The 25527-nt window shown below is 36.1% G+C and overlaps 2 protein-coding genes across 6 annotated transcripts; one reads left to right on the top strand and one right to left on the bottom strand.

The window, feature by feature from the left end:
• The first annotated feature begins 6519 nt into the window (after positions 1–6519).
• LOC107859933 (scarecrow-like protein 15) lies at positions 6520–9061 on the top strand. The gene has a single exon (XM_016705099.2). The coding sequence runs from the start codon at positions 7064–7066 to the stop codon at positions 8708–8710; it is 1647 nt and encodes a 548-aa protein (XP_016560585.1). The 5' UTR covers positions 6520–7063; the 3' UTR covers positions 8711–9061.
• A 418-nt stretch (positions 9062–9479) lies between these two features.
• LOC107859932 (G-box-binding factor 1) lies at positions 9480–24180 on the bottom strand. 5 transcript variants are annotated; one of them, XM_016705096.2, is made up of 13 exons: positions 23731–24173; positions 17717–17762; positions 17555–17614; positions 17366–17413; positions 17177–17263; positions 16971–17060; positions 16677–16816; positions 16543–16597; positions 16368–16416; positions 16077–16282; positions 15305–15382; positions 10237–10362; positions 9480–9887 (listed from the first exon to the last, which is right to left on the bottom strand). In XM_016705096.2, the coding sequence occupies exons 2-13, from the start codon at positions 17753–17755 to the stop codon at positions 9786–9788; spliced, it is 1080 nt and encodes a 359-aa protein (XP_016560582.2). In that variant the 5' UTR covers positions 17756–17762; positions 23731–24173; the 3' UTR covers positions 9480–9785. The 5 variants fall into 5 exon arrangements, with proteins under 5 accessions (XP_016560582.2, XP_016560581.2, XP_047263190.1 ...); XM_016705095.2 differs by having other exon boundaries at positions 16677–16837; positions 23731–24171; XM_047407234.1 differs by lacking the exon at positions 17717–17762 and having other exon boundaries at positions 17555–17672; positions 23731–24180.
• Positions 24181–25527: the final 1347 nt, after the last annotated feature.

Raw genomic sequence — 25527 nt, 5'->3', positions numbered from 1 at the left:
CCAAAATGGTGCTATGACACATCTTTTTCTTTCATTGAATTGTATTAATCACTACTCAGAATCTCAACCCCTCCTTTACTTTTGTATCTTTGAAGCTTCTCCTTCCTTTTCCACAATGATATGTCCCATCTACTCACGAACCTTAACTCCTAAGTACTTGACTTTTTTGTTTTTGGACTACTATTCATTTCTCCTTTCTTTATTTCCTTAATCCTTAATCACGTTTACCATTAATTTTATTATACTAATCCTTCATTCTTTTCTTTCTTAATTATATTAACCATAATTAATTACATACATATATGATATACTCAACTGAAGTCGTCGCAATATTAGAATTTTCTCTAAAGGTATCAAAATATAAAGAAATAGTCACATGAAAAGGTTAAAAAAATTCAGTATTTATTTCATTTTTTGTGTATAATATAATTTTTCGATGAGAAGGAGGTAAATGAATCCACTTAGGCCCCACGGCTCTTATCAGACAATTAAGGAATGTGACTTAACAGTAAACGTATAAATAGGTAAAATATTAGTAAGAAATTAGAGTTTAAATACGAGTACAAATAAGATATAATTAGGAGATTCTTTTCATGCATGTATCAAAACATTGGCAATGGAATTACTCGATACCTATAGCGCGAATGAGACATGTATAGAGTCGAGATATGTGTAAGTTGGTCGGTAATCATCATTATCACTTTATCATAATCAAAGGGTCCTTTTCAAACTTGAGTGAGAATATTTCTCTCATGAGCTCCCCTGACGTCATTAGAAAATTATACGTAAAAAAGTTTGTTTGATTTTCGTAATATTCCAAAAGATGGACAAATTAATTGGAGATGCTTTGCATGATTGAATGAGATGTTACAGTACTTTCACTATCACAACTTTGTTAGTCTGTATTGTCATCCTTATATTTACATCTCCAATTAAAAATTAGAGTGAAGAATAATAATAAGGTGATGCTAAATGCAAAGTCGAACCCTCATCCACTTGTAACAAACATGAGGTTGGCTAATTTTCTAAGTGCTATCCCCTTTGCCATATAGAACATTATAATTATTTTTTTTCTTTTCCACAAGCATTATCACCTAGCTTGATCAGTCCTGTGAAAATTGTACACCAAATTGATTTTGTGTTTTGTCCCTTCATTTTCCTCTCCCCCACCACCTTAAAAAAGAAAGAGAAACACTTCAACTTTAAAGACCCTTTCCCCCCACCAATTGAGGCATATTATTTGCTGTAAAATGGTGACACGCACTATCCATGGTCCTAGCTTGTAAATACAAAAACTAAAGTTCACATACTATACGATATGGCTTCCAACAAAATTATATATAATTAATATTTAATATGTTCAAAATTTAGTATTATTAATTGAATTTTACATATATATTTGTAATTCATGTTGAAAATGAACGTGTTTAATTAGATTTGTAATTAACACTCTAGAGTCTAGATCCGCCTCTGCCTGCCATACAAATAAGCTAACATAAAAACACAAAAGCTAGGATGATTTGACTCCTTTGTTGGTCATGATAAGAAGTCATGTCCGGACAAGGTGAACACTTTCTCTATTATAACCACTTGGAAACAGATAGCATAAGACGAACAGAAAAAACTTATTCTACACCATATGCCTCCAAATTAATTTTTTTTCGAAAAACAAAAGAGGCATTTGTTTCAACTTCTTCCAAAAAAGAAAGCATTTTAAATTATTAGTACGATATATGTGCAACTTGGTTTTTGTTTCTTTTCGGTTTTTCAGTTTAAGATCTAAAGTTAATTATTGGCCCCCTTTGATCTTTAACAATCACAAAAGCTGAAGAAAGTGAACTGTAGCTTTAATTTGCCATAATCAATGTGAACTTTGCTATGTTATCATTTATGTAAAAAGGAAAATGATTAGTGCTAAAAGATTAATCATAAAAATCTGGAATGATTACACCTTCATTGTATTGGATACCTTTAAAAAGAGCGTTCAGACCATGTCATCTTTAAAAATAACTCAAAGTCGTGACCAGAGAACAAAGAAATATTTGTTAATGACTAAAATAAAGCTTGATTAAGACTAGACAACTTTTTATACTATTATTAAAATGCGACATATCAGCTTGATTAAGACATGAGTGCGTTGTAATCCTTAATTAATGTTGATATCATATATGTGACGCTTTTTTAATTGCAGGAAACAGTAGAAAAGTCATCTCAAATGTTAATAAAGAAGCTTTGTGCTAGAATACTTCTTTATTTTCTTTTTTTAATAAGTAATTCGTAGGTAGAGAGGATAGCTTGAACTTCAAAGCAACGATAAAGTTGACTCTCTAACTATGATCTACTAAGTCATAAATTCGAGATATGAAATCAATCGCTAATTAATAATCACGATGAGCTGCATACATTATTTAAACCCCTTGAAATACGATTCCACCTGAACTAATGAAATTGTCTCCTCCCACAACCCCCTGCCCTTTCGTTCCCCCACCATAACATCAATCACCCTAACCCTTGATTCTGATATAATATTTTTCACTTATATACCAAACACAAAAACATAAATAAAAAACTACATATATTTTCTTAAAAATATATTTTTCATGAACAAAACATTTTCTACATACCGAACATGCCCTTTATGTAGTCTAATACGCAATGAAAGGATGGATTGATTGGTCAATTATGAGTGTACTATCACCCATTAACCAACAGAAGAACATATTCTCCTCTTCCTCCCAACGCGTCCCCTACGCGCATCCTTTATTTCATTACCATGCTCAATGGCGGAGTCAGAATTACTACTAGGGGTTCAAAAATTGAAAAAGTGAACATACGAACGAGCCGAAAGAAGTTTAACCTCTACTATATATACGTAAAAAATTGTTTTAATCATATCTAAATAGTATAATTTTTTATCGAAGGGGATTCATCCGAACCCCCTAAAGCAAAGGTAGCTCCGCCCCGGAGCATGCTAACCATGCACATACATTGCAGACAAAAAGGAGTCTAGTGTACCCAATAATGGGCTCACTTGTTGTAGGCCCCAACAATGTGGGCTTCTTTATGTTGGAATGTTTACTTTATGAGAGGGGCCAGGGGTGTGTGTGCATTTGTTTAGTTAGGCCCGCTTAGAGGGTGATCTGATCTGATCCGATCAGATCCAACGGTGACTTTTTGATGGAAATTCTAAGATGCTTGGTGTCCACAAGGATCATCGGACGATCCACATCCGATCTCCAGAATCCTTGTGGAGGCTACTAGATTCGAATAAATTATATAATTGACTAATGGTGGTACTATTTCGGTGGAAAAAGGTCATGAATTCAAACATGAAAAAAAGAAATGCAAATTAAAATTATTTATAGTAAATTCTTTTACTTTGATTTACTTTTGAATCACGCGCATATATATAACTGAAGTTTTAATCCACCGAATCGTAGTTTAATGATATTTGGATAACTTTGCATTATATTAGTGGGCTTGGGTAAATATGCCTACCCATGACTTTGCTTCACTTGGTCTGCTTCTTTTGTCTGTTGCTTCCTTTTGTGAACTTTCTTTATGTGGGGCCTACTCTTTATAGTTTGTGGGCTATTATTGAAACTTTTGAGTCTTTAACAGCCCAAAAGTTGACCCCTTTTTGTCATTTTCACTCACCTCTTCAACTTTTAAACAAGAAAGTTTAACTTTTGTCCATTAAGCGTATGTTAATATAATATTTTCCTGTATTAGCAATATCTAATGAATATATCGTCTGAACTGGTTGAGTGATTTTATGGGTAAAATAATAATAGTCGAGTGATTTGTAGGTGAAATGATAATAATTGAATGACTTTTTTGTTATGAAATAAAATTAAACGCTCGTGTTAACTTATAATAATTATTAGTTGAGTGACTTTTGTGTTACAAAATAAAGTTAAAAAAAATTCTTGAGATAAAAGTTATTAGTCAATGTTGCAAACAACAATATACGTGCAAAGTTGAAATTCAGCCTCCATTTAAATTGATGAACGGAATCAAAAACTCTCCATCATTGACCCGGACAGCACGATTATCGAAAAGAACTCTCCGTCGTTGGATTTGCTGAAATTATTCGATAAAGCCATAGTCAAGATAATTCTGATCATGAATTCTGGTAAAGCAAGTAAACCTTGTTTCTTCATCTAATAGAAGTTGTATTTTACTTAGTTCCGAAATCTAATGGAGCAAGCAAGTATCGTAAAGCCTAGCAATTCATTACGTGGCGGCGAACTAAATAATTTACCTTTCGTTTTTTTTTTTTTTTAGCCGCGAGCGAGCATATTGGCGGAGCTATATATCCCGATTCAAGGGGCATAGCAGATGATTTACGTATGTATAATATATATAGATATTGACAAGTATAATGAATTAAACGTAGATGCTACTTTCCTAGCAGCTCCCTGCAGATGGTCTTAAAATAAACATACGTCTATGAACAGAGAATAAAAACAAGTCTTCACGGATTATATTCGAAAATCTGCATACATAGGAAAAAACATAAGCAATTATTTATTTGGTCTATAGTACTCTGACTTTCATTAGAATCACACGAGGTTGGAAATTATTCACTTTCGTTTTATATTTTAGGTTTATTTTTAAAACATGAAAGTCGAGAATATGTTGTTGACTTTTGAAAATTTACCATTCCACTAACTATTGGCATGCATTGCACATAGTCGATTTTCCAGTAACGTCGTCGAAGCTTCAAATAATTCGCGGGGTATCTTGGACTAATAAACAATCAGAAGAGTGTGAAATCGGACCTTAATTCCTCGAATTAAATAGATGGATTTGAGATTAATTTTAGAATAAAAATAGAGAACCGTAAAAGAAGTTAAGCCTCATCTTATTGAGTTTAACCAGAATACACTGACAGTGGATGAATTTTTTTACACAGTCAAGAAATTTTATCTTGTTGTAGCCATTTTATATCTAATTTTTCTTTTCCCCCGAAATCTCTCTTTCTCTCTCCACATATCATCTACGATTTCCTTCTCTCTCCTAGTCCTCCTCATCTATGGCTTCAAAATTTTTCATATCATTATAATATTAACTCATAATCGCAAGAACAGTGTACCTATTTTTCAGGTGGAATTGAAGATTATTGCATTTGGGAGCATTTATTTGTTACAACAAGACGTTTTATCATTTATGTATACCTGCAACAATTTAGTTATGGAACCTTAGTACTACTATTAATTTAGTCATAAGTTGCGGACGCTCAATATGCTGAAGTTATATTTTCTCTATAAGCACAATTAAGGTTTTGTTTTCAGTTCAAGTTTTTTTTTTTCTTTTTTAATTTAATTTGAAATTTATTCATCAATAAAATGTCTTAAACATCCAAATCTTAATTTTGAAATAAGAGGACACACTCTTCTTGATTAAGTCCTAAGCATTCAGATACAATTTTTGTTGAAAAGAACATAAATGCGAGTTATAGCTTCTTTTGACAATTTAAACTTTTAACATATCGTTTCAAAAATTAAATCAAATTTATTCTCTCCAAAATCTAAAAAAGAATGAGATGATAATTAAAAAGTTATCGTTGGAATTATAATTAATTGTTCGGTCATTGACAGTGTATTCAAGTGATTTGCTTCATGGTAAACAGATGATCGATACCGTACAACTGATGATATGAGGACTAAGATGAATCTAAGTTTGGTAAATCAGGTGGTACTTCTAAATAAACTAGATAAAATGAATTAGAGTTCAAGTTACCTTATACTACTACTATTTTTTTTTTTATATTTAACTATTGAAAAAAAGAAAAATTAAGAATATAAAACATTAAAGCATTAAGATTCTCCGATAGCATAGAAAAATTCATCCACCTTCAGTGTATTCTAGTTAAACTCCATCTTGCTAAACTATGCGCTCCTCTTTTCATTTATTTTTACTTGTCATATTTTGCAGTTTGAGAGTCAAACTATATAAACTTGACTTACATTTTATAATATGTTCTTTTCATTTTTTAACGTAGAGTATTTTTAGTATAGTTTTCAAACATTTAAGTTTAAAACTTTTAATATTAAATTAATCTAATTTAACTCAACTTCAAGATTTGTCATATTGACTCTCATAAAACTAAACACAAAAATAAAAGTGAAGGAGGGGATCACAGTATCTAATTTGGCATGCTAATCAGCAGGGTGGATGTAGAATATTCGGTGCGAGTTTTCGGGAACCCAGTGACTTTCGTACGGTTATTGAATTTATATTGAAAGAATTAGTAAATATATAAGAATTATAAGTTGGGAACCCACAAACAAAGTATTTTGTTAGTCTAGTGGTAAAGAATTATAAGTTAAGAACCCACAGCCTTTAAATTCTAGATCCGTCTCTTCTAATCAGCAATAAAAGTTTAGAGACAAGAAATAGTAGTAGTAATAAAGTGTTAGGAAAGTAGACAAAAAGCCATTTTTTCCCCTCCCTTTCTTTCTCTCTAGTACACAACTATACAATACTTCACCTTCACGACTCTTATCCTACAAAAAGATAAAATCAAGAATTTAAATTTTGTTCACCATCAGTCTGTGTTGTATCCTATAAAATATTTTATATAAAAATTTAAAAAAATATTTGATAACCTGCAATATCAAATTAAATTTACTTGATATCATAAAACATTTTATATAGTACTGTCAAACACACAAAACATAAATTAAATCAATCACTTCATACTCGTGTGCTGCATGTTCCTATCCTTACATATACTATAAATCCATCCATGCATGGCATATAATGCATCCCATCCCACGCACGCAAAGATAAAAAGGCAACAATCATCATCTCCTCAAAAAGCCTCCGTTTTTTTCCAAAGTTTTCCGAGCCATTGAAGAAAGTTGAAACAAAGCTAAAAAGAAACACCTCCCACACAAAGTCTTCCCCTTCTATTAAAGCACAGAGACACCATACTCACCAAAACGCCTCGATCGATCACTCAAATTCAAAATACTAACTTTCTTGTAAATTTCATCTGGTCTTTTAGACGCACTTTGGATACGGTTACCAACAATTTTCTCCTTTTCTCAGAGAAATGAAAGTGCCCTTTTCCACTAATGACAACGTGAGTTCTAAACCATTGATTAGCAACAACAACAATAACAATAACCTTCGAAACGTTACCTTCCCGGCCGCTACCAACGGCCCTAATTTGTGCTACGAACCCAAATCAGTCCTCGAGCTCCGCCGTAGCCCAAGCCCCATCGTCGAAAAGCAGATTACAACGAATCCAGATTTGTCAAATCTGTGTGGCAGCGAAGATCCTCTTCAGTTAGGTGATCATGTTCTGAGCAACTTTGAAGATTGGGATTCATTGATGAGAGAACTTGGCTTGCACGACGATTCTGCTTCCCTTTCGAAAACTAACCCTCAACTCAGCCTCACCCACAGCGAGTCACTGACTCATTTCCATAATCTCTCCGACTTCTCAGCTGACTCGACTCAGTTTGCTAGCCCTGATTTTTCTTTCTCTGAGAGTACTTTCCCTCAGCAGTTCCCCGCGGTGAATCAGGGAAGTTTCATCAACGCCCTCGATCTCTCCGGTGATATCCACCAGAATTGGAACGTAGGATTTGATTACGTTGATGAACTCATTCGTTTCGCTGAGTGCTTCGAAACGAATGCTTTCCAACTCGCACATGTGATACTGGCACGGCTCAATCAACGCCTCAGATCCGCCGCCGGAAAACCTCTCCAACGAGCTGCCTTTTACTTCAAGGAAGCACTTCAAGCTCAACTCGCTGGGTCAACTCGGCAAACTCGTCCATCGAGTTCCTCCGATGTGATTCAAACTATCAAATCGTACAAAATATTCTCGAATATTTCTCCGATCCCTATGTTCTCTAGCTTCACAGCGAATCAAGCCGTGCTGGAAGCAGTTGACGGCTCGATGCTAGTCCACGTCATCGATTTCGACATCGGGCTTGGTGGTCACTGGGCTTCCTTCATGAAAGAGTTAGCCGATAAAGCCGAGTGCCGTAAAGCAAACGCGCCGGTTCTTCGAATTACAGCTCTAGTTCCTGAAGAATACGCTGTGGAATCAAGGTTGATCAGAGAAAACTTAACCCAATTTGCTCGTGAACTCAATATTGGTTTCGAAATTGACTTTGCTCTAATTCGTACATTCGAATTGTTATCTTTCAAAGCCATAAAGTTCATGGAGGGAGAGAAAACAGCGGTGCTTTTATCCCCCGCTATATTCCGACGGGTCGGGTCAGGATTTGTTAACGACCTCCGTCGTATATCCCCTAACGTGGTGGTACACGTTGACAGCGAAGGACTTTTGGGTTATAATGCGATGTCGTTCCGGCAGACAGTAATAGACGGGCTAGAATTCTACTCTACCCTACTGGAATCACTGGAAGCGGCAAATATTGGTGGCGGGAACTGCGGTGATTGGATGAGGAAGATTGAGAATTACGTGCTGTTTCCGAAGATAGTTGATATGGTGGCGGCTATAGGGCGGCGAGGCGTCGGCTTCGGGGGAGGAGGATCATGGAAGGATGCGATGGTGGGTGCCGGATTCCGGCCGATGGGGTTAAGCCAGTTTGCGGATTTTCAGGCAGATTGTTTGTTGGGGAGAGTACAGGTAAGAGGATTCCACGTGGCAAAGAGACAAGCAGAGATGTTGCTTTGCTGGCATGATAGGGCATTAGTAGCCACGTCAGCATGGAGGTGTTAGTTAATCAAAATAATGAGTAATAACTAACCCGAAACCAAAACTAGTTGTACTAATAATAATAGTAAGGATTTGGATCTTAATTAGATGTATGGTTCAGTTTTAGGGGTTGGGTTGTAGCATATAGCAACACACAAAAAAAAACTCAAAAAGAAACTTTAAGAAGTTCAATGGTCTTTTTTTTTTTTTTTGGTTCCCTACAATTGTGTTGGTAGCCATCTATCTTTTGTAATTTTGTAGCTTCATTTGAGTCTAAGGTCGAGGTTGGTGTCTATTATTAGTGGATAATTGCAATTTCTAGCTCTTTTCTCATTTGTTAATCTGAAAGGATACATCGTCGTGTTCAACTACTAATCGAGTTTCTCTGGCCTAGTTACTTGAAAATTATGCATACATAAATTGAATCCGAGAGCATTCAAAAAATACTCCCTTCGTCCAAACTAATGTGTCACCAGTATTGCACTAATCTCTTTCAAATTTGGAGGATGAAAAAATCGTTTTTCAGACATACATTGGCATAAAAAGGGCAGCTCGGCACGCTATGTGCAGTGTTCGGGGAAGGACCCCACCACAAGGGTATCGTACGCAGCCTTATCTTGCATTTCTGTCTTAGGCTGTTTCCAAGGCTTGAACCCGTGACCTCCTGGTCACATGAAGGTAACTTTACCGGTGTATACCTACATTGGCATCTGACAATAAAATAATGTTTGCACAACCGAATCACTTGTCTAAACTAACTTCATTCACTGAGAGACAATGCACAGCTAAGGGATAGCATAAAAGTAAAACTCCAAGTTCACTTGAAGACAATTTAAGTTTACAGTACTCCAGTTATTGTATTGTAATTAATTTAAAAACAAGTTTCACAGACTCAGACTCAACACTGGGGTTACAATTAGAAAGTAAATGTAAAATGTTACAGTCACACTCAGAAAGGGTTAAAATGGTATAGGTTAGTAGGACAACAAACATTTCTCATTCTGCTGCACCTAGAAGCAATGAATTCTTTAGGCTCCTCAAAGATTTGTGAGCACTTGTACTAAAATCACCTACTCAGACCTGGCTTTTCTAGCTTTCCTTAACTAGCTTCCTCAACATTAGATTGAGCATGTGTGGCATTAGTGCCACTGCTTTCTAGCTTAGACACCGCATCTGGTCCACACCACCGTGCTAACTCTTCCTGTTTCACCATCATATTCAAACAAATATCAGTACTTCCATCTTTTCCCCTTCACAACTTGCTTGATTAGGTTAAAAAGAAACTTTACAAGGGAAAAGAAAAATACAAGCACTATAAAACAAGATGTATGGATGCTGCAGCAAAAGATTCAACGATACTAATCGTCATAACAAAAAGCTATACAAGAAGCAGCATCGTAAAATCCCTGTAAGGTGGATCACATTAAAGGAGGGAAAGGAAAAAGGGGTTGACATGAAGAGGGCACTTGAGAATATTACTTAAAAATAAGGACAATGGTAAATCAAAGAGGATAAGCAGTTAGAGGAATCCTTACGAAGGTATTGAGTACCTTTATCGAATTATTCTCCGAGGTAAGCTTCTCACATTCCTCAGAGAGCCCTTGGAGCTCATCTTTGAGTGAATGATTCTCATTGGTCAAAGCTTCTACTCTACGTTGTAGCTCTTCACACTCTGCCTGCAAAATTACAAAACATAATACATGACTGTTAGAAGATCTAAAAGAAATTTAGAGTACATTTTGGGTTCTCCAGAAGTTGGAGCAAGCAAACAACCAAACTGTACATGAACATGGTCATGAACAACAACAACAACAACAACAAACCCAGTGTATTCCCACATAGTGAGGTCTGGGGAGCGTAAGATGTACGCAGTCCATACCTCTACCTCTAAAGAAGTAGAAAGGCTGTTTCCGATAGACCCTCGGCTCGAGACAAGGAATACTACACAAATACATAGTAAAGCATGGAACAAGATGACATAACATAAATACGACACCCACAAGTAATAGAAACATGGTCATAAACTAAAAATGCCTTATTTGCTGTCCCATTGAAATGCTGGTTCGCTGTAGTAACATGAATGGGAAAGAGTGCCGTGTATTGTGTGGGCTGAATAATAGAGGCAGATCAAGAATTTTGAGTTTATGGTGTTCCGGATTCTATAAAAGGCAGCTTACTGGACTCTGGATTTATTGTTAATACATACTACATAAATTTCTGAACAAATACAAAGTTTTGGCCAAAGGTCCTGGGTTCTACCAAACTCGTAACCAATACTCTAGCTCCAACACTAGCTGGAGTTACAAGCTTGATGTGCGGGGGAGAATCTTTACGCTTGGTCACCAGTTGTTACTCCTTTTTAAACAGATGTTATATACAATTGACAGAAAACGTCTGCATACACTAAGATGAACTCCATGGATAAATTTCTGCTCTATCTTATGGTGCAAGTGGCACATTCACAACGGTTCCAATTCATCTACTAGTCTTGGCTGAATGTAGGTGAGTCTTCCCCCTAAGTTCAAAATAATGGATAGATAAGAACCAGAACAAGATTTCTGTTCTTTCTTTTTCAGAGTTTCCACTAAAATGAAGAGCAGCCATTCCCTTGGTTTCTTGGCATTAATTTGATGACACTTACCATCCTATTTAATTTAACTAATAACTATCATTAGCAGAAAATAGTAGTTGACTACTGCATTTGGGTGAATTTATTGCGGTAAAAACGTGAGTGTATTATTCCACACCTAGAATTTTCCCATTTATCCCTTTGGATGTGTACATCCAAGGCATGCATTAATCCCCATTCCACGGGAAATTATAATGGGTATTTACACATCTATCCAATTAAACACATCAAAATTCATGGTTGTCAGTGCATCCAGATCATATATGTTTTTAATTTGTCAGTTAGTTTACTGGTTCAAACTGTTCAGCTAGAACACTTTTAGGATTTGAGGGCTAAGGTGTTTTCAAGAAGTTAACTGATCGTTAGAGGAGGGTATATACGACATTAGCAGCTGCATTTACCCAACCATGTCTCTCAAATATGATACTTATTACTCCCTATGTTTACAATGTATGTCTTGGCTAGGTAGATTAGGAAACAGTTTCACGTCAAAAGGGATCAGTGATTATAATTAACAATTAAATCTGTAGGGTGAGAGGAAAACATAAAGCTGCACATTGTTTTTCAGTTTTCAAACTTGTAAGAATGAAATGTTTGTACTTTAAGTAAAGTAACAGCATCTTGATTCTTGGAATATTATTGATTAACGGTCCATAAAAGAGGATGTACTAGGATTTGATATAAGATTCTCTTTGGAACATACTAGGATTTGATATAAGATTCTCTTTGGAACAGACTTACTTTTGAGAGCAGGTAATCAGCCTTGAGAGGATGGTGGTTTAAGGGATACTGTATATAAGTGGTCTGTTTTAGTTGATACATGATATGAATGCATCAGCTGTTGCTTTTTCACATTATATTCCATTTTTGGTACATACCGTCCATTCATTTGCTGTGTACATTGTCATCACAAATTGAAATAAAAGAGAGACAAGTGATCTTGTTCTTTTAGGCGGGAAAAGAAAAAAAGAGACACTAGGAAAGAGACTTTAAGTTATAAGGGCCTTAAAACACCATCCGCAGATTAGAGCATGATATGCAGATATCACATCGAATTGTATTCTCATATTCTTAGGTGCTCATGATTTGTGTTGGAGACCATTACATAAGGGTGACACAAATGTGTTCCAATCAACTAGAAGTACTCATCATCACAAGACATTGAGAATTTGGATGAAACAAGAACTTAAAGCATCAATCTACAATTATATGGCTAGATGAAAATGCAAAGGATCAGTTTGCCGTATGGTGGTGTAAAAATGATAATCTTAAGGCTTCACACTGATGCAGACCCATCATTGTGTTTAAAAGTTGTTTTTATTTATTAGAAATAAACTTGGGACCTGTGCTTGAAATCAGATGTCTAAGTAAATTAGGGGTGGCAAAATTGACCCAAAAAACCCGAACCCGCCCAAAAATTAAGGGTTTGGACAACAGCTATTTCTTGAATGAGCTAGATGGGCAATGCCCAAACTCAACAAAATTCAACTCATGTATTAGCTTCAACTTATCCATGTTATGCGCAAGTCCAGAGTTGCAATAGCTTTTATAGGGAATTGACACACTATTACTTGAAAAGTATAGTTGTCAGGTCTGGTTGAGCAATTTTTCTTTCTTTTTATAGCATTTCATCTGTTTTTCTTAATTTTCGATTTGCAACTTTTGTCGATTTCTGGGACAAGTAGTTTTGCTCATAAAATTTGTACTTGGTAACTGATCATCTTAACAAGAAAACAATTAAAAATCTAAAAGACAGATAAAAATATAAAAAAGTGGGAGGCCTTCTGGAACAAAATTCATCACTTCAATAGTTATCAATTTCTAATATGTTACGAAATATGTTGAATGTCCATGTGTCCACAAAATTTTAGTTTGGCACAAGCCAACTAAACATTCACCTTTTTAGTTGAATTTATCCAACTTTGGCTATTAAATAGCCATTACTTTATGTAGAAAATTGATGTGTAGAATGTTAATACAAGATTTTCCCTTATTTTCATTTCTTACACTTTTATATCACGTTATCAGCACGAGTCTCTACCATTTCGAGCAAATATAGGTAAGTATTAATTTTTCTTAAATAATGTCAAATATATCCAAACGCGAATTTGTTGCCCTAGATATATCGGGCAAAACATACATGTCTTGGACATTGAATGCCGAAATACATTTGGATGTGATGAGTCTGGCAGACACCATCAAAAATGGCAATTAGGCATCAAATCAGGACCGGGCCAAGACCATGATATTTTTCCATCATCATCTTGATTAAGGATCCCCTTATATTTTGGAATAATCTATCCATGGAGATTGATTAAAAATAACTCCTTATGAACTTCACCAATTTCATTATTTTTTTTTTGCTTTTGTAACTTTATTATTTAATTAGTCCTATATTAGTTGCACGAAAATTAGAACCATTCAAAAGCTCCATTATTTTTACTTTATTGGGAAATTTGGTGATGATTTTCTATTACTTCATAGGAAAATTTGACAATGATTTTTAGCACTTTATACAATAATTTAAAAATATTATTATATTACTTCAATAAAAAATTTGATAATGACTTAATATATAAAATTATATAAAAGTAACAAAGTGTAAGAAATGAAAGCAAGGAAAATTTTGTATTAAAATTCCACACATCAATTTTCTACATAAAGTAATGGCTATTTATAGCCAAAGTTGGATAAATCCAACTAAAAAGGTGAATGTTTAGTTGGCTTGTGCCAAACTAAGATTTTGTCACATGTCCACTATTTTGGACACATGGACATTTAACATATTTCTTAAGACGAACACTGAAAATAAATGTTATCGATGTAAAGCAAAGGGACACTGGTAGCGTATTTGTTGTACGCCAAAGCATCTGGTGAAGCTCTCTCAGGCATCCCTTAAGAAAACAGATAATGATGTTGAGGCAAACTTTATCTCTGAAGATAATGTTGAGCCCGTGAATTTAGATGCCTCAAATTTACAATTCCCGAAGGATATGTTAATCATCCCATGAATATGTTGAATGTCTATGTGTCCAAAATAGTAGACATGTGGCAAAATTTTAGTTCGACACAAGCCAACTAAACATTCACCTTTTTAGTTGGATTTATCCAACTTTGGCTATAAATAGCCATTACTTTACGTATAAATTGATGCGTGGAATGTTAATACAAGATTTTCCCTTGTTTTCATTTCTTACACTTTGTCACTTTTATATAATTTTATATCATAATATATTAAGTCATTATCAAACTTTTTATTGAAGTAACATAATGATATCTTTAAATTATTGTATCACGTGCTAAAAGTCATTGTCAAATTTTTCTATGAAGTAATAGAAAATCATCACCAAATTTTCCAATAAAGTAAAAATAATGGAGCTTTTGAATGGTTCTAATTTTCGTGCAACTAATATAGGACTAATTAAATAATAAAGTTACAAAAGAAAGAAAAAAACAATGAAATTGGTGAAGTTCATAAGGAGTTATTTTTAATCAATCTCCATGGATAGAAGATTGAAATAATAATTTTGCTTATAAAGAAAAATAGAGTTATCTAATATTTATTAGCTAATAAATGTAGATGTTTAATAAAAGCAAGTTGGGCAGGTTGCGTCACGACCAGTTGTTTAGCCATCTTGCCCAAGTAAACTTTGGGCAGGGTTGAGCAACGGCCCAGTTATTGAGTCACCCAATTTTGACATGCCCAACTTTAGCTCAAATCGCCCATTTGTCACCCCTAGTCTGTTGCGTCACGACCAGTTGTTTAGCCATCTTGCCCAAATAAACTCTGGGCAGGGTTGAGCAACAGCTCAATTATTGATTCACCCTATTTTGACCTGCCCAACTTTAGTTCAAATAGCCCATTTGCCACCCCTAATCTAAATTCACGCAGAGAAGAATCTTTATAAGCTCATACGAAAAAACATAGAGTCAACTCTGACTGGTGAAAGATGGCAGGAGTAACATTATCTACAAAAAATAACTCATACCTGCTTGCGTAGCCTTGACCTCCTAGCTGACTCCCTATTAGATTGCTTTCTCTTTTGCCTTTTAAGTTCACGTTCATCCTGTCAAAGAGAGGGTTATAACGAAATTTATCAGCAAAAAGAAACAGAAAGAGATTGCAACAAGGCTATAACTCTACATTAATTGTGGAGTTCCTCTTGCACACAAAAATGAAGGGGGGGTGAATACGTAAAAGTTGTCTCTTGTGTGTTGCATAGTTTATTGATCTACTTGAAATGAGCGTGAATGTTTTTGTTTTTTGTTTTTTGGTTTGTGGGGGGAGGAGGGGTTATAAAGTAGAACCATGAGCTTCAAATTAGCGTAAGATGCTGACGTACCCAGAGATCAGAAATATCAAGATGGAAGTATGTTTAAGAACTAATGATAGAAGAAAGTTCAGTTTTATTATCCCTTCTCAAACCATATGAAGGTTTAATTTTTTTTTATTGCAATAAATTAGATTAGAAAATTGAATCCTACAAAGAGGCAATTTTATCCCATAAAGAATGAAACTGGCATATCTTCACGAATCTTCACTTCCTCGGGGTTTCCTGGCATATAACAAGTCTCAGCTACTTTTGGACCAACCAAAACACCTGAAGACTTGTAAAATCAGAGTGTTGGATGCTTTCATAACTTTCTCCATGTTGTGATCTTTCTTGACAAATTAATCTTTTTAGCCAGACAAAATAATCTGGTCAAACACAACAGCACTGATTTCAGTGAGTGGAAAGAGCTAAAGAAAAGAAAATGTACCTGCATCCACTGATCATTAATCCTTCCTTCATGTCCTATAACTGGACCAGACGCATTTGGCTGCATTTGGATCGCTCCAGGACCGGCAGATGATGCATTCCACACGTCCATTCCAATATTTAGGTTTGTTGCAGGCACAGTGACAGGATTTCCATGTATAGAAGTCGGGTAATTCACTGTTGCAGGATTATTCTGTGCACTGGCTCCTGATAATTGACAGAATTAGAAACTCAATTATTTTTTGATAATAACAATGGTAGAATCAAGAAGAAGGTTCAAAGAAGTTACTACCATCTGCAAGCATTTGATCAAAGCTTCCCTTCTTGTTTGCAGCAAATTCCTGGGAGATGACATATGATCAAAACAAATTCCAACTAGCAATTACAGGAGAAGGTAAGAATAAAATTGAGACTCGTGATCTTCATAGTATGTAAATAAGGAAATTTAGATTGATTGGAATACTCACATGGTTATCATTTTCATCATTTGTATCTGAGGTACCTTCGCTTCTGCTTTCATCACTGTTCAAGAAAAAAAAACAATCAGATGCATGACTGATCCGTAAAGAAGAATTGACAGAAATATGATTCATAATCAGACCTTTGTGTGGCACCATCATTTCCGGAACCCGAAGTAACTTTCCCGTTGTCCCCTGCCTTGCTACTAGAAGAGGCCTTTAACTTTTTGCTAGAATTCCGATCCTTCCCTTCCGTACCCTTCCCATCTGATTCTGGATTTGCCTGCGCAGTATTTGGAGATGGCTGAAAACAGATGAACAGAAGTATTAACATGGACTGTCTTTTTGCATTTTTTATTTGGGAAGAAGAGGTGACTTGCTTTTGCTTTCATCAGCTTTCAAATTCATGAGAATAAATTACCGATAAGCTTGATTACCGTGGCCATGTTAGGATGAGCATAAACTCCGGCAGGAGGATATAAAGCTGGATATGGGACTGGAGTCCCATAAGGAGGCATAAGAGGATGCTGAAATAGGAGAAGGTGATCAGAGAAAGTAGTACAGTGAGTCCTGAGGTTATGTGATAGCTAATAATCAAAAAGAAATAAAAGAACAAATAAATTATGAATGCAAAATCAATTACCTGACCTCCCCACAAGTACGGGTGGGGAGCAGGAGAAGCAACGGGTGAGGCAAAGAAGGGAGGAGTAGCTCCAGCACTATAATAAGCCTAAACAAGAAAAGAAAATTAGCATTTGAAAGACTAGAAAGTAAAATATTATTTATCAGCATTCATGTGATCGGATTAGTCATTATGGAACTGAATAACAACCTGCATAGAGCTTGACCAATCAGGATACGAAGGTGCAGTTGGTGTCTCCTGACCAAACATTAGAAAACTTGTGAGTAGTGAGCCCACACATAAATAAATGCGTGCACGACACATACATATGCACAGAGAGAGAGAGAGAAGCACATGCTTAATGACTTATTAGCCGTCAAAAAACAAAAGGAAACAGACCTGAGTTGAAGCTGGCTTTGAAGGCTTTGTAGGAGTGCTCTCTTCTCTCATTGGGTCAATCTATTGTATATGCGGGTATCCACGTGAATAATTCAGAAACGGCGCTTTCAATTAAAAGCTAGATAGATCATAAATAGGGAAAAGAAATTAGAACTCTTCCACCTTCTTTTTTGGATGAGTAGAAGTTAGAACTCCTATCATTTTCCACCTATATAGATTATGTCATTGTCAGAGGAAAAACAAAAACTATTACGCTCAATTTCAACTTGACTAAATAAATCTTCACAACTCCATTTAAGCTAACTCATGTTATCATCATACCAAATAAAATAAAATAAAAGTGAAAGTAAGCAAAAAATATACGATCAGTAATTATAATCTATGCTGCTCGGACTCTTCAAAAATGTCAACGGTTGCATGTCAGATTCTCCAAAAGTAATGTATTTCTAGAGAATCCGACACAGGTGCAGCATCAAAAGTGAAGAGTCCGCGAAACTTAGATTATAATAAATAACAACAATATTAGGTGTTTCTCTAACAAGACTATATCATATTCCCACTAGTAGATATCACCTATATGGATCACTGTGCCCTATCTTTAGCTAAGTTTGTATTGATAGCCATTCATCCCAAGAAAATGTAGGTCTTGCAAGATAACTTCCTTCTACGTAGTCGTTTCCATGACCGAAAAGGAGGAATGTAGTGGTAGGCTGGTTAGCCAGCGCAAAATTTGTCAATGCACTATGAGCCATTGTCATAGGAACAAGTATACTGTTTTGGGCTTTTCTAATAAGAAAATGATATACAAATTCTGCCGTGAAAGCTATCCTTGTGACATAAAAAGAAGACGAGAGATCACTATACCTCAAATCCACATTAGTTAAGGTTGGTTGACGCAAATAGAAAGCTTGAAAAATTATACTTGTGAAGATATCGGCGTAGACAAGTTCTTTAAACCTCTCTACCTAATAATAGATTGAAAACACCAGGCATACCATAACAATGAGAAACAATGTCATATTTCCTCTTTTTTTTTTTTTGGTCTATGCAAAAAACCATTCAACTGTATCATCAAGCTGACGTAAAAAGGATGAAAGAAGTTGTAAAACCATCAAAGATTAAATAGTTTACAAAGCCATGCAAATATATCTTTTAAACTGACAGTACGATCTGTATGTGACTCAAATATAGAGAAAATGAAGCACAACTTTAAAGGGATGTAATTGTGTAAATAAGAAAAGTACTCATTTCAAACTACTGCCCTGTTGGATTTTGCGAGGGCCTTTGGGCTAGTGATAGTGAACTCGAGTTTTCCGAAGGAGGAGGATCACCTAATTACCTTCCGCAGCGCGATAGCCAAGGCCCAGATTGACTTTCTGCTGCTTAGGAAGGGGGATAGGGGGCTATGCAAGAATTGTAAAGTCATTCCGAGTGAGCATCTTTCGACCCAGCATAGGCTTCTAGTGATGGACTTGTCTATCAGGAAGTGCAAGAAGAGAAGGGTTGGGGAGGGTCGACCTAGAATTAAGTAGGGCTGCTTGACGCCAGTTAATGCTCTAGAGATAGGGGAAAAGATGGGGAAAAGGGGGTGTGGGAGAGCAGGGGGGACGTGGATACTATGTGGGATAGGGCTGCCAGCGGTATCACGGAGACTGTCATAGAAGTGTTGGGTGTTTCGGGGTCGGGCAGGACGGCATAAGGGGGACTGGTGGTGGAATGAGGAAGTGACGAAGAAAGTGAAGAAGAGAGTGGAGATTAAGAAGGAGTCGTATGTTAAGTTAATTGAGAGTAAAGATGAGGAGGAGAAAGGAGTGAATAGGGAGGCTTACAAAGTAGCCAGGAAGGAGGCTAAATTAGCAGTTACAGTGGCTAATCGAGAGCTTGTATGCGGGGTTAGAGGTGAAAGGTGGGGAAAAGAGGTTGTACAGGCTTGCTAAAGCTAGGGAGCGGAAGGACCGGGACCTCGATCAAGTGAAGTGAATTAAGGGGGAGGATGGTAGTGTTTTGGTGGAGGAGGTTCACATTAAGAAGAGATGGCAGGAGTACATTCATAGACTTTTGAACGAGGAGGGAGACAGAGGCATTGTGTTGGGGGAGCTGGAGCACTCGGAGGAGAGTCGTGATTTCAGATACTGTAGGCGTTTTAAGGTTGAGGAGGTCAAAGAGGCTATTCGTGGGATGCGGAGAGGTAGGGCGACGAGGCCCAACGAGATCCCCGTAGACTTTTGGAAGTATGCTGGTGAGGCCGGTTTAAGGTGGTTGATAGATTTGTTTAATGGTATTTTCAAGACTGCGAGAATGTCTGAGGCCTGGAGATGGAGTACGATGATTCCGTTATATAAAAACAAGGGTGACATTCAGAGCTGCAACAACTATAGGGGTATTAAGCTTTTGAGTCACATTATGAAGATTTGGGAGAGAGTGATCGAGCGAAGGTTGAGGAGGGTTGTGTCTATTTTAAAGAATTAGTTTGGATTTATGCCTGGTCGCTCGACGACAGAGACAATCCACCTGGCGAAGATATTAGTGAAGCAGTATAGAGAAAGGAAGAAGGATTTACACATGGTGTTCATCGACCTAGAAAAGGCGTATGATAAAGTCCCGAGGGAGGTTCTTTGGAGGTGCTTGGAGGTGAAAGGGGTCCCGATGACGTACATCAGAGCTATTAAGGACATGTACGAAGGAGGGAAGACCCGAGTGAGAACGGCGGGAGGAGACTCAGAGCAGTTTTCGGTCGAGATCAGGTTGCATTAGGGATCGACTCTTAGTCCGTTCCTTTTTGCATTGGTGATGGACGTGTTGACGCGGAGCATTCAAGGCGAGGTGCCTTGGTGTATGTTATTTGCGGATGATGTGGTGCTGATTGATGAGACGCGAGGGGGGTGAATGACAAATTGGAGGTTTGGAGGCAAACCCTTAAGTCTAAGGGGTTTAGGTTGAGTAGGTCCAAAACTGAGTATTTGGAATGTAAGTTTAGTGACTTGAAACAGAAGGACGAAGGGGTGGTGAGGTTGGACTCCCAGGATGTCTGTAAGACAGACAGTTTTAAGTATTTTGGGTCTACGATTCAGGGGAATGGTGAGATTGATGAGGATGTCTCTAAAAGTATTGGAGCAGGTTGAATGAAGTGGAGGCTAGCCTCGGGAGTGTTGTGTGATAAGAAGGTGCCCCTTAAGCTTAAAGGCAAATTCTATAGAGTGGCAGTCTGTCCGGCCATATTGTATGGTGCGGAGTGTTGGCCAATCAAGCACTCGCACATCCAAAAATTGAAGGTGACGAAAATGAGAATGTTGCGTTGGATGTGTGGGCTTACTAAAGGTGACAGAGTAAGAAATGAGAATATTCGGGAGAAGGTGGGAGTGGCTTCAGTGGAAGACAAGTTGCGGGAAAGAAGACTGCGATGGTTTGAACATGTGATGAGGAGGAGTGCGGATGCCCCAGTCCGGAGGTGTGAGAGGCTTGCTTTGGATGGCTTCAGGAAGGGTAGAGGTAGGCCGAAGAACTACTGGAGGGAGGTGATTAGACATGACATGGAGCATCTCCAGCTAACTGAGGACATGACCCTAGATAGGAAGGTGTGGAGGTCACGGATAAGGGTAGAAGGCTAATGCGGGTGTGTGGGTTGTAGCTTGCAGTCTGGAGAATCTTGTGTAGCCGGGTTAGTAAGCCTAGGTCCGGGTTCACAGGGTCCTTGTTATGGGAGTGTAGGTTATTACTAGGTGGGTGCACCAGGTCTTATGTCTTAGTACCTATTTTCTTATTCCGTGTCGCCCTTATGTCTCGTATTTCATATTTCTCTGATGTCTATTTTATTATTTCTTATTCCTGATTTTCTATTATGTTTTCCATCCCTTTGTTTATTGTTCTCTACTTTGAGCCGGGGGTCTATCGGAAACAGCCTCTCTACTTCCTCGGAGGTAACGGTATGAACTGCGTACATCTTACCCTCCCCAGACCCGACTCTTGTGGGAATACACTGGTTATGTTGTTGTTGTTGTTGTACTCATTTCAAACTACATCTTATTAAAAATATTAAAGTATTTTCTTAAAGAAGTTGCTATCTGGTACGTCTTCTCCAAAAGATAACATCGTAGACTAATAGAACATCGTAGACTAATAGATTATCAGGACAAGTAAAACCATTTCCACGGCTACATGATGAATCTGGAGAAAAGTTACTGGATGTATTTATTTACATGATCAAAGTCCAAAATATAGATAATGTCATTCACTAATCCTAAAGGTCAAGTCTTTCCTTAATGGTGCTAGTCCATACTTTTCAGGGCTTCAACATCATTCCCATAAAGACCAATTACACCAAAGACAGAACGGCAATATTGCACAAATGATGGATTGCAAAAGCATTTGACAAAATTAAACATGTCTTCTCGATGTTAAATCTTTCTGCGCCAAATATTTGGTGTTTTTGCTTAAACAATATTGCCAACATCTATGTACACCATCTTCAGGCACAATGTTTCAGGTTGAAGTGTCCTCTCTGTAACATTATAGAGCTCTTAAGGTTTTTAGAACAAAGAAGTAGGAGACCACCAGTTCCGATCGGAAACTATTTTCATACATAAGATGTACTATTTTCTTCATCGAAATTTTGTCGATAATTCAGCTTATATTATCTCTTCTTTGTCTGTTTGTTCACCTTTTATTTTAAATAAATGGCACTAAATGCCCATTCACTAATAGAATGCTTAACCTAATATCCAAATAATCCATTTTTCCGAAAGCTCAGCCACTTCAAGCTGTCCCGTTAATAGGAATGACATAATTCTAATTGAATCTATGAAAAGTTCATTGAATGGCAAATGGAATTAGGCAAAACTAAATCATTTTATATACACGTGTTCAAACTCATCAGAGAAGAATCAAAATCTTATGCAACATTCCTTGCAGAGAACTTTCTAACTCATACACCCAATTCCAAATAGGAAAAAGCAAAAACAAAAATTATAAAAATAGGCTGTGGATGGCCAGTCTATTTTTTTGCATTTTCAAACACGTAATAAATATAACCATGTTTCCGAAATCTTTCGCTGTTTGTCTAATCTTACTACAACAATAAGAAGAAGAACATACCCAACCTAATCCCACAAAGTGAGGTCTGAGGAGGTAGAGTGTATGCAGACCTTACCTCTACCTCAGAGGTTGTCTAATCAATTTTACTACTGGATAATAAATTGCGAAGCGTATTTGATGCTCAACTAGAAATGCCGAGTCCTAGAGAGAAAAGACAGCTTGTTGATGTTATGTCATAAGTACTTATCATGCCTGAAGTCACAAAGATCATTCTAACTTTTATGGCAAACAAAACACAATCTTGAACATTAGACCAGTTCCAGTCCCGGTTCTGTTTGACAACTCCCTAGAGAAAGATCAATAGTCAAAGTTCCTACAATTCTTTCCATTCATCCTCCAAATCCAAGAAAAAAGCTTCCAGTTTGCATTAATTTCTTTTTTATCGCTAACTACATGAAAGATTAATCAACCTAGCACAACTTGCTTGAGGGCAACGCTGCACCTCATAAAAAACACACCTTTGGCACCTTACCGTAAAAGATTAAAACCAAAAAGAAAAATAAGGAAGAAAAGGAGAATTTTGGAAAGTTTATTTAAAACCCGAAAAGATTTAAATCATAGGCATTCAATTCATCACACGAAGCGGGTCAGAGAATTGGGTTTTCTTTTTGTCAATTGAACAACTTAATTGCAATAATTAAATTAACCTTCAAGAAACCTTTGGGACTTGCTTAAATTGATTACCAAACTCATAAAAACTAGTGATTTATTCCCATCTTCCCATCTGTGCTAGCTTAGGTGGACAAAGTTGCCTAATACTGGCAGGTATCCCGTGGAATTAGTCAGGTGCGCACGGCTATCAACAAACAAGTCATAACTAGTCAACCACAACAATAACCAAGTAACCAAACCCAAAGAAAACTGCTAACAACTAAAAGATCCCAACTTTCAAATCTAACACACACACACACCAAAAAAAACCAATCTTTAAGGTAATTCTCCTGGAATTATCATTCCCTGTGTGTATGGAGTATTCGCATGTTTAGCCTCTAACAAACACAAAAGCAAACAATTCAAAGTAACAAATACCAGGAAGTAAGAACCAAGAAACAATAAAAGCAGGGGGGGTGGGGGGGAGAGCTGACCTGGGGTACTGAATCTGAGGTGGAACAAGGAAGTTCCAATTTGGATTTTCCTAAATGTTTCGGTTTTTTTTTTCCTTTTTACCTTAACCCCAAGTGATTTTTTCAGGAGATTAAGGAAACTTTAGGGTTTAAGGTTGTCCTAACAACAGCTGCAAAAAAAAAAAAAAAAAAAAACAGAATCTTGGTTCTTGGTTCTGAAACTCTTGAACTGAAAGAACACTGACAGAAGACAAGAAAAGAAAGAAACAAAAAACCGGAAGGAAGAAGACTGTTTTGTCAAATTTGTTTTGCTTTTCAGGACACAGATGTTTTATTTGTTGTTGTTTGTGTGTGATTAAGTGCCATGTAAGAAGTGATTAGGGGGGGTTTAATTACAATTTGTAGGTTTTTGAGGGGAAGGTGACACATAAGAGGAAAAGAGTGTGAAGACTTGGCAAAACAATAGATTAGTGGATATGAATGACATGACAAGGCAACTTTTTATTGGATAACCCACTGCCTTGTGCCTTTTGCATTATAGTAACAATCCAATTATAAGTTCATTTTTATTTGCTTTTTTTTTTTTTGAACCAACACATAAAGATAATATAGTAACAATCCAATTCGAAAAGAGATGACAAAAATTAGAACCATAGCATAATCAAGTCATAGTAGAATCATTAGATTATATATCAATTTTTATATTTTTATTGATTTACTTTAATATATTAGAAAATAATATTTTTTTCCAACAATTTTACACTTCATATTCATTATTTATTTTGAAAATTTGTTGAGATAATATATCAATTAATATTGATATTATAGTTAAGTGGACTGTACTTTATTTATTATAAGGAGAGCGCAAAATCTATTACAAATCTGTAAAAGTAAACGAAAAGAATAGAGCATAGCGGTGGCTCAACGATGTGTCTTGACATTCTATTCCAGCACTATGTTTTAAAAATAAAAAATAAAAAAAATTCCGTTCTTAATCATCCAAGGGTGAATTGTACCAATAGGCCAACATCTTATGAGTTTGATTAGCCTTTTAACTCATGCTTAAGCAAATCTTCAAGCACCTTACATCAGTAAATGGCATCTAGTACATTTAATTAAATCAACTTTATTTTTTTAAAGTTATTATTAAAATTAAAATGTTGATATTTAAAAAGTATGCGGAAAGTACTATAAATTACAATGTTCTTCTCAAAAAGAAATTGCGACAAAGATTTAAAATGGAGGAGAGTATATATATGATGAAGATTGAACTTATCAAAATAAACTTTGTTACGGTAAAATAATATCTAAATGGATGTTGAAGTAATAAAGTTGGAACGTACCAATCTAATCCAAATGAGATTTGGTTATTATTTAAATTCATGTATTTGGAATTAATTAATTACTAGTTTAGGTGATGCTGATTTGGGGCCAATAGTTTAAATTTACCTGCTTCTATAACTTACATCCATTTGGTACGATCGGCATCCAAATTGCAAAGAATATTGGAACATTGTTGCCTAGTGGAGTCTACTGTTAAACATAATCTCAATTTTTTACATTATTATTATTAGTAGTAGTATAGTATTATTATTATAGGAATATTTCTAAGGAAGATATGCTATTTGTTTTGTGTTCTCATGAAACTTATCTAAAAACGTTGCTGTTATTCATATACTACCCCCCTTGGTTTATATTGAGATATGTGAATAGTAAAGGAGGAATTTTCTACTTCCTTTTTTTTTTTTTTTAAATTTTACAGAAAGAACAGATATATAATTGGAGAAATGTAAAGGGGAACTATATCAAAAGATAGTG

The sequence above is a fragment of the Capsicum annuum genome, chromosome 2, assembly GCF_002878395.1.
Source record: "Capsicum annuum cultivar UCD-10X-F1 chromosome 2, UCD10Xv1.1, whole genome shotgun sequence".
Taxonomy (NCBI): domain Eukaryota; kingdom Viridiplantae; phylum Streptophyta; class Magnoliopsida; order Solanales; family Solanaceae; genus Capsicum; species Capsicum annuum.
This window is presented reverse-complemented; position numbering and strand designations above follow the sequence as displayed.

Excerpts from the sequence above, each read along its gene's own strand:
- LOC107859933 (XM_016705099.2), top strand. The coding sequence starts at position 7,064 with ATGAAAGTGCCCTTTTCCACTAATGACAACGTGAGTTCTAAACCATTG.
- LOC107859932 (XM_016705095.2), bottom strand. The coding sequence starts at position 17,755 with ATGATAGGAGTTCTAACTTCTACTCATCCAAAAAAGAAG. Across the intron at positions 16,838-16,970 it reads CTCATCCTAACATGGCCACG|CCATCTCCAAATACTGCGCA; the intron begins GTAATCAAGCTT and ends ATCTGTTTTCAG. Across the intron at positions 16,598-16,676 it reads AATGATGGTGCCACACAAAG|TGATGAAAGCAGAAGCGAAG; the intron begins GTCTGATTATGA and ends TTTCTTGAACAG.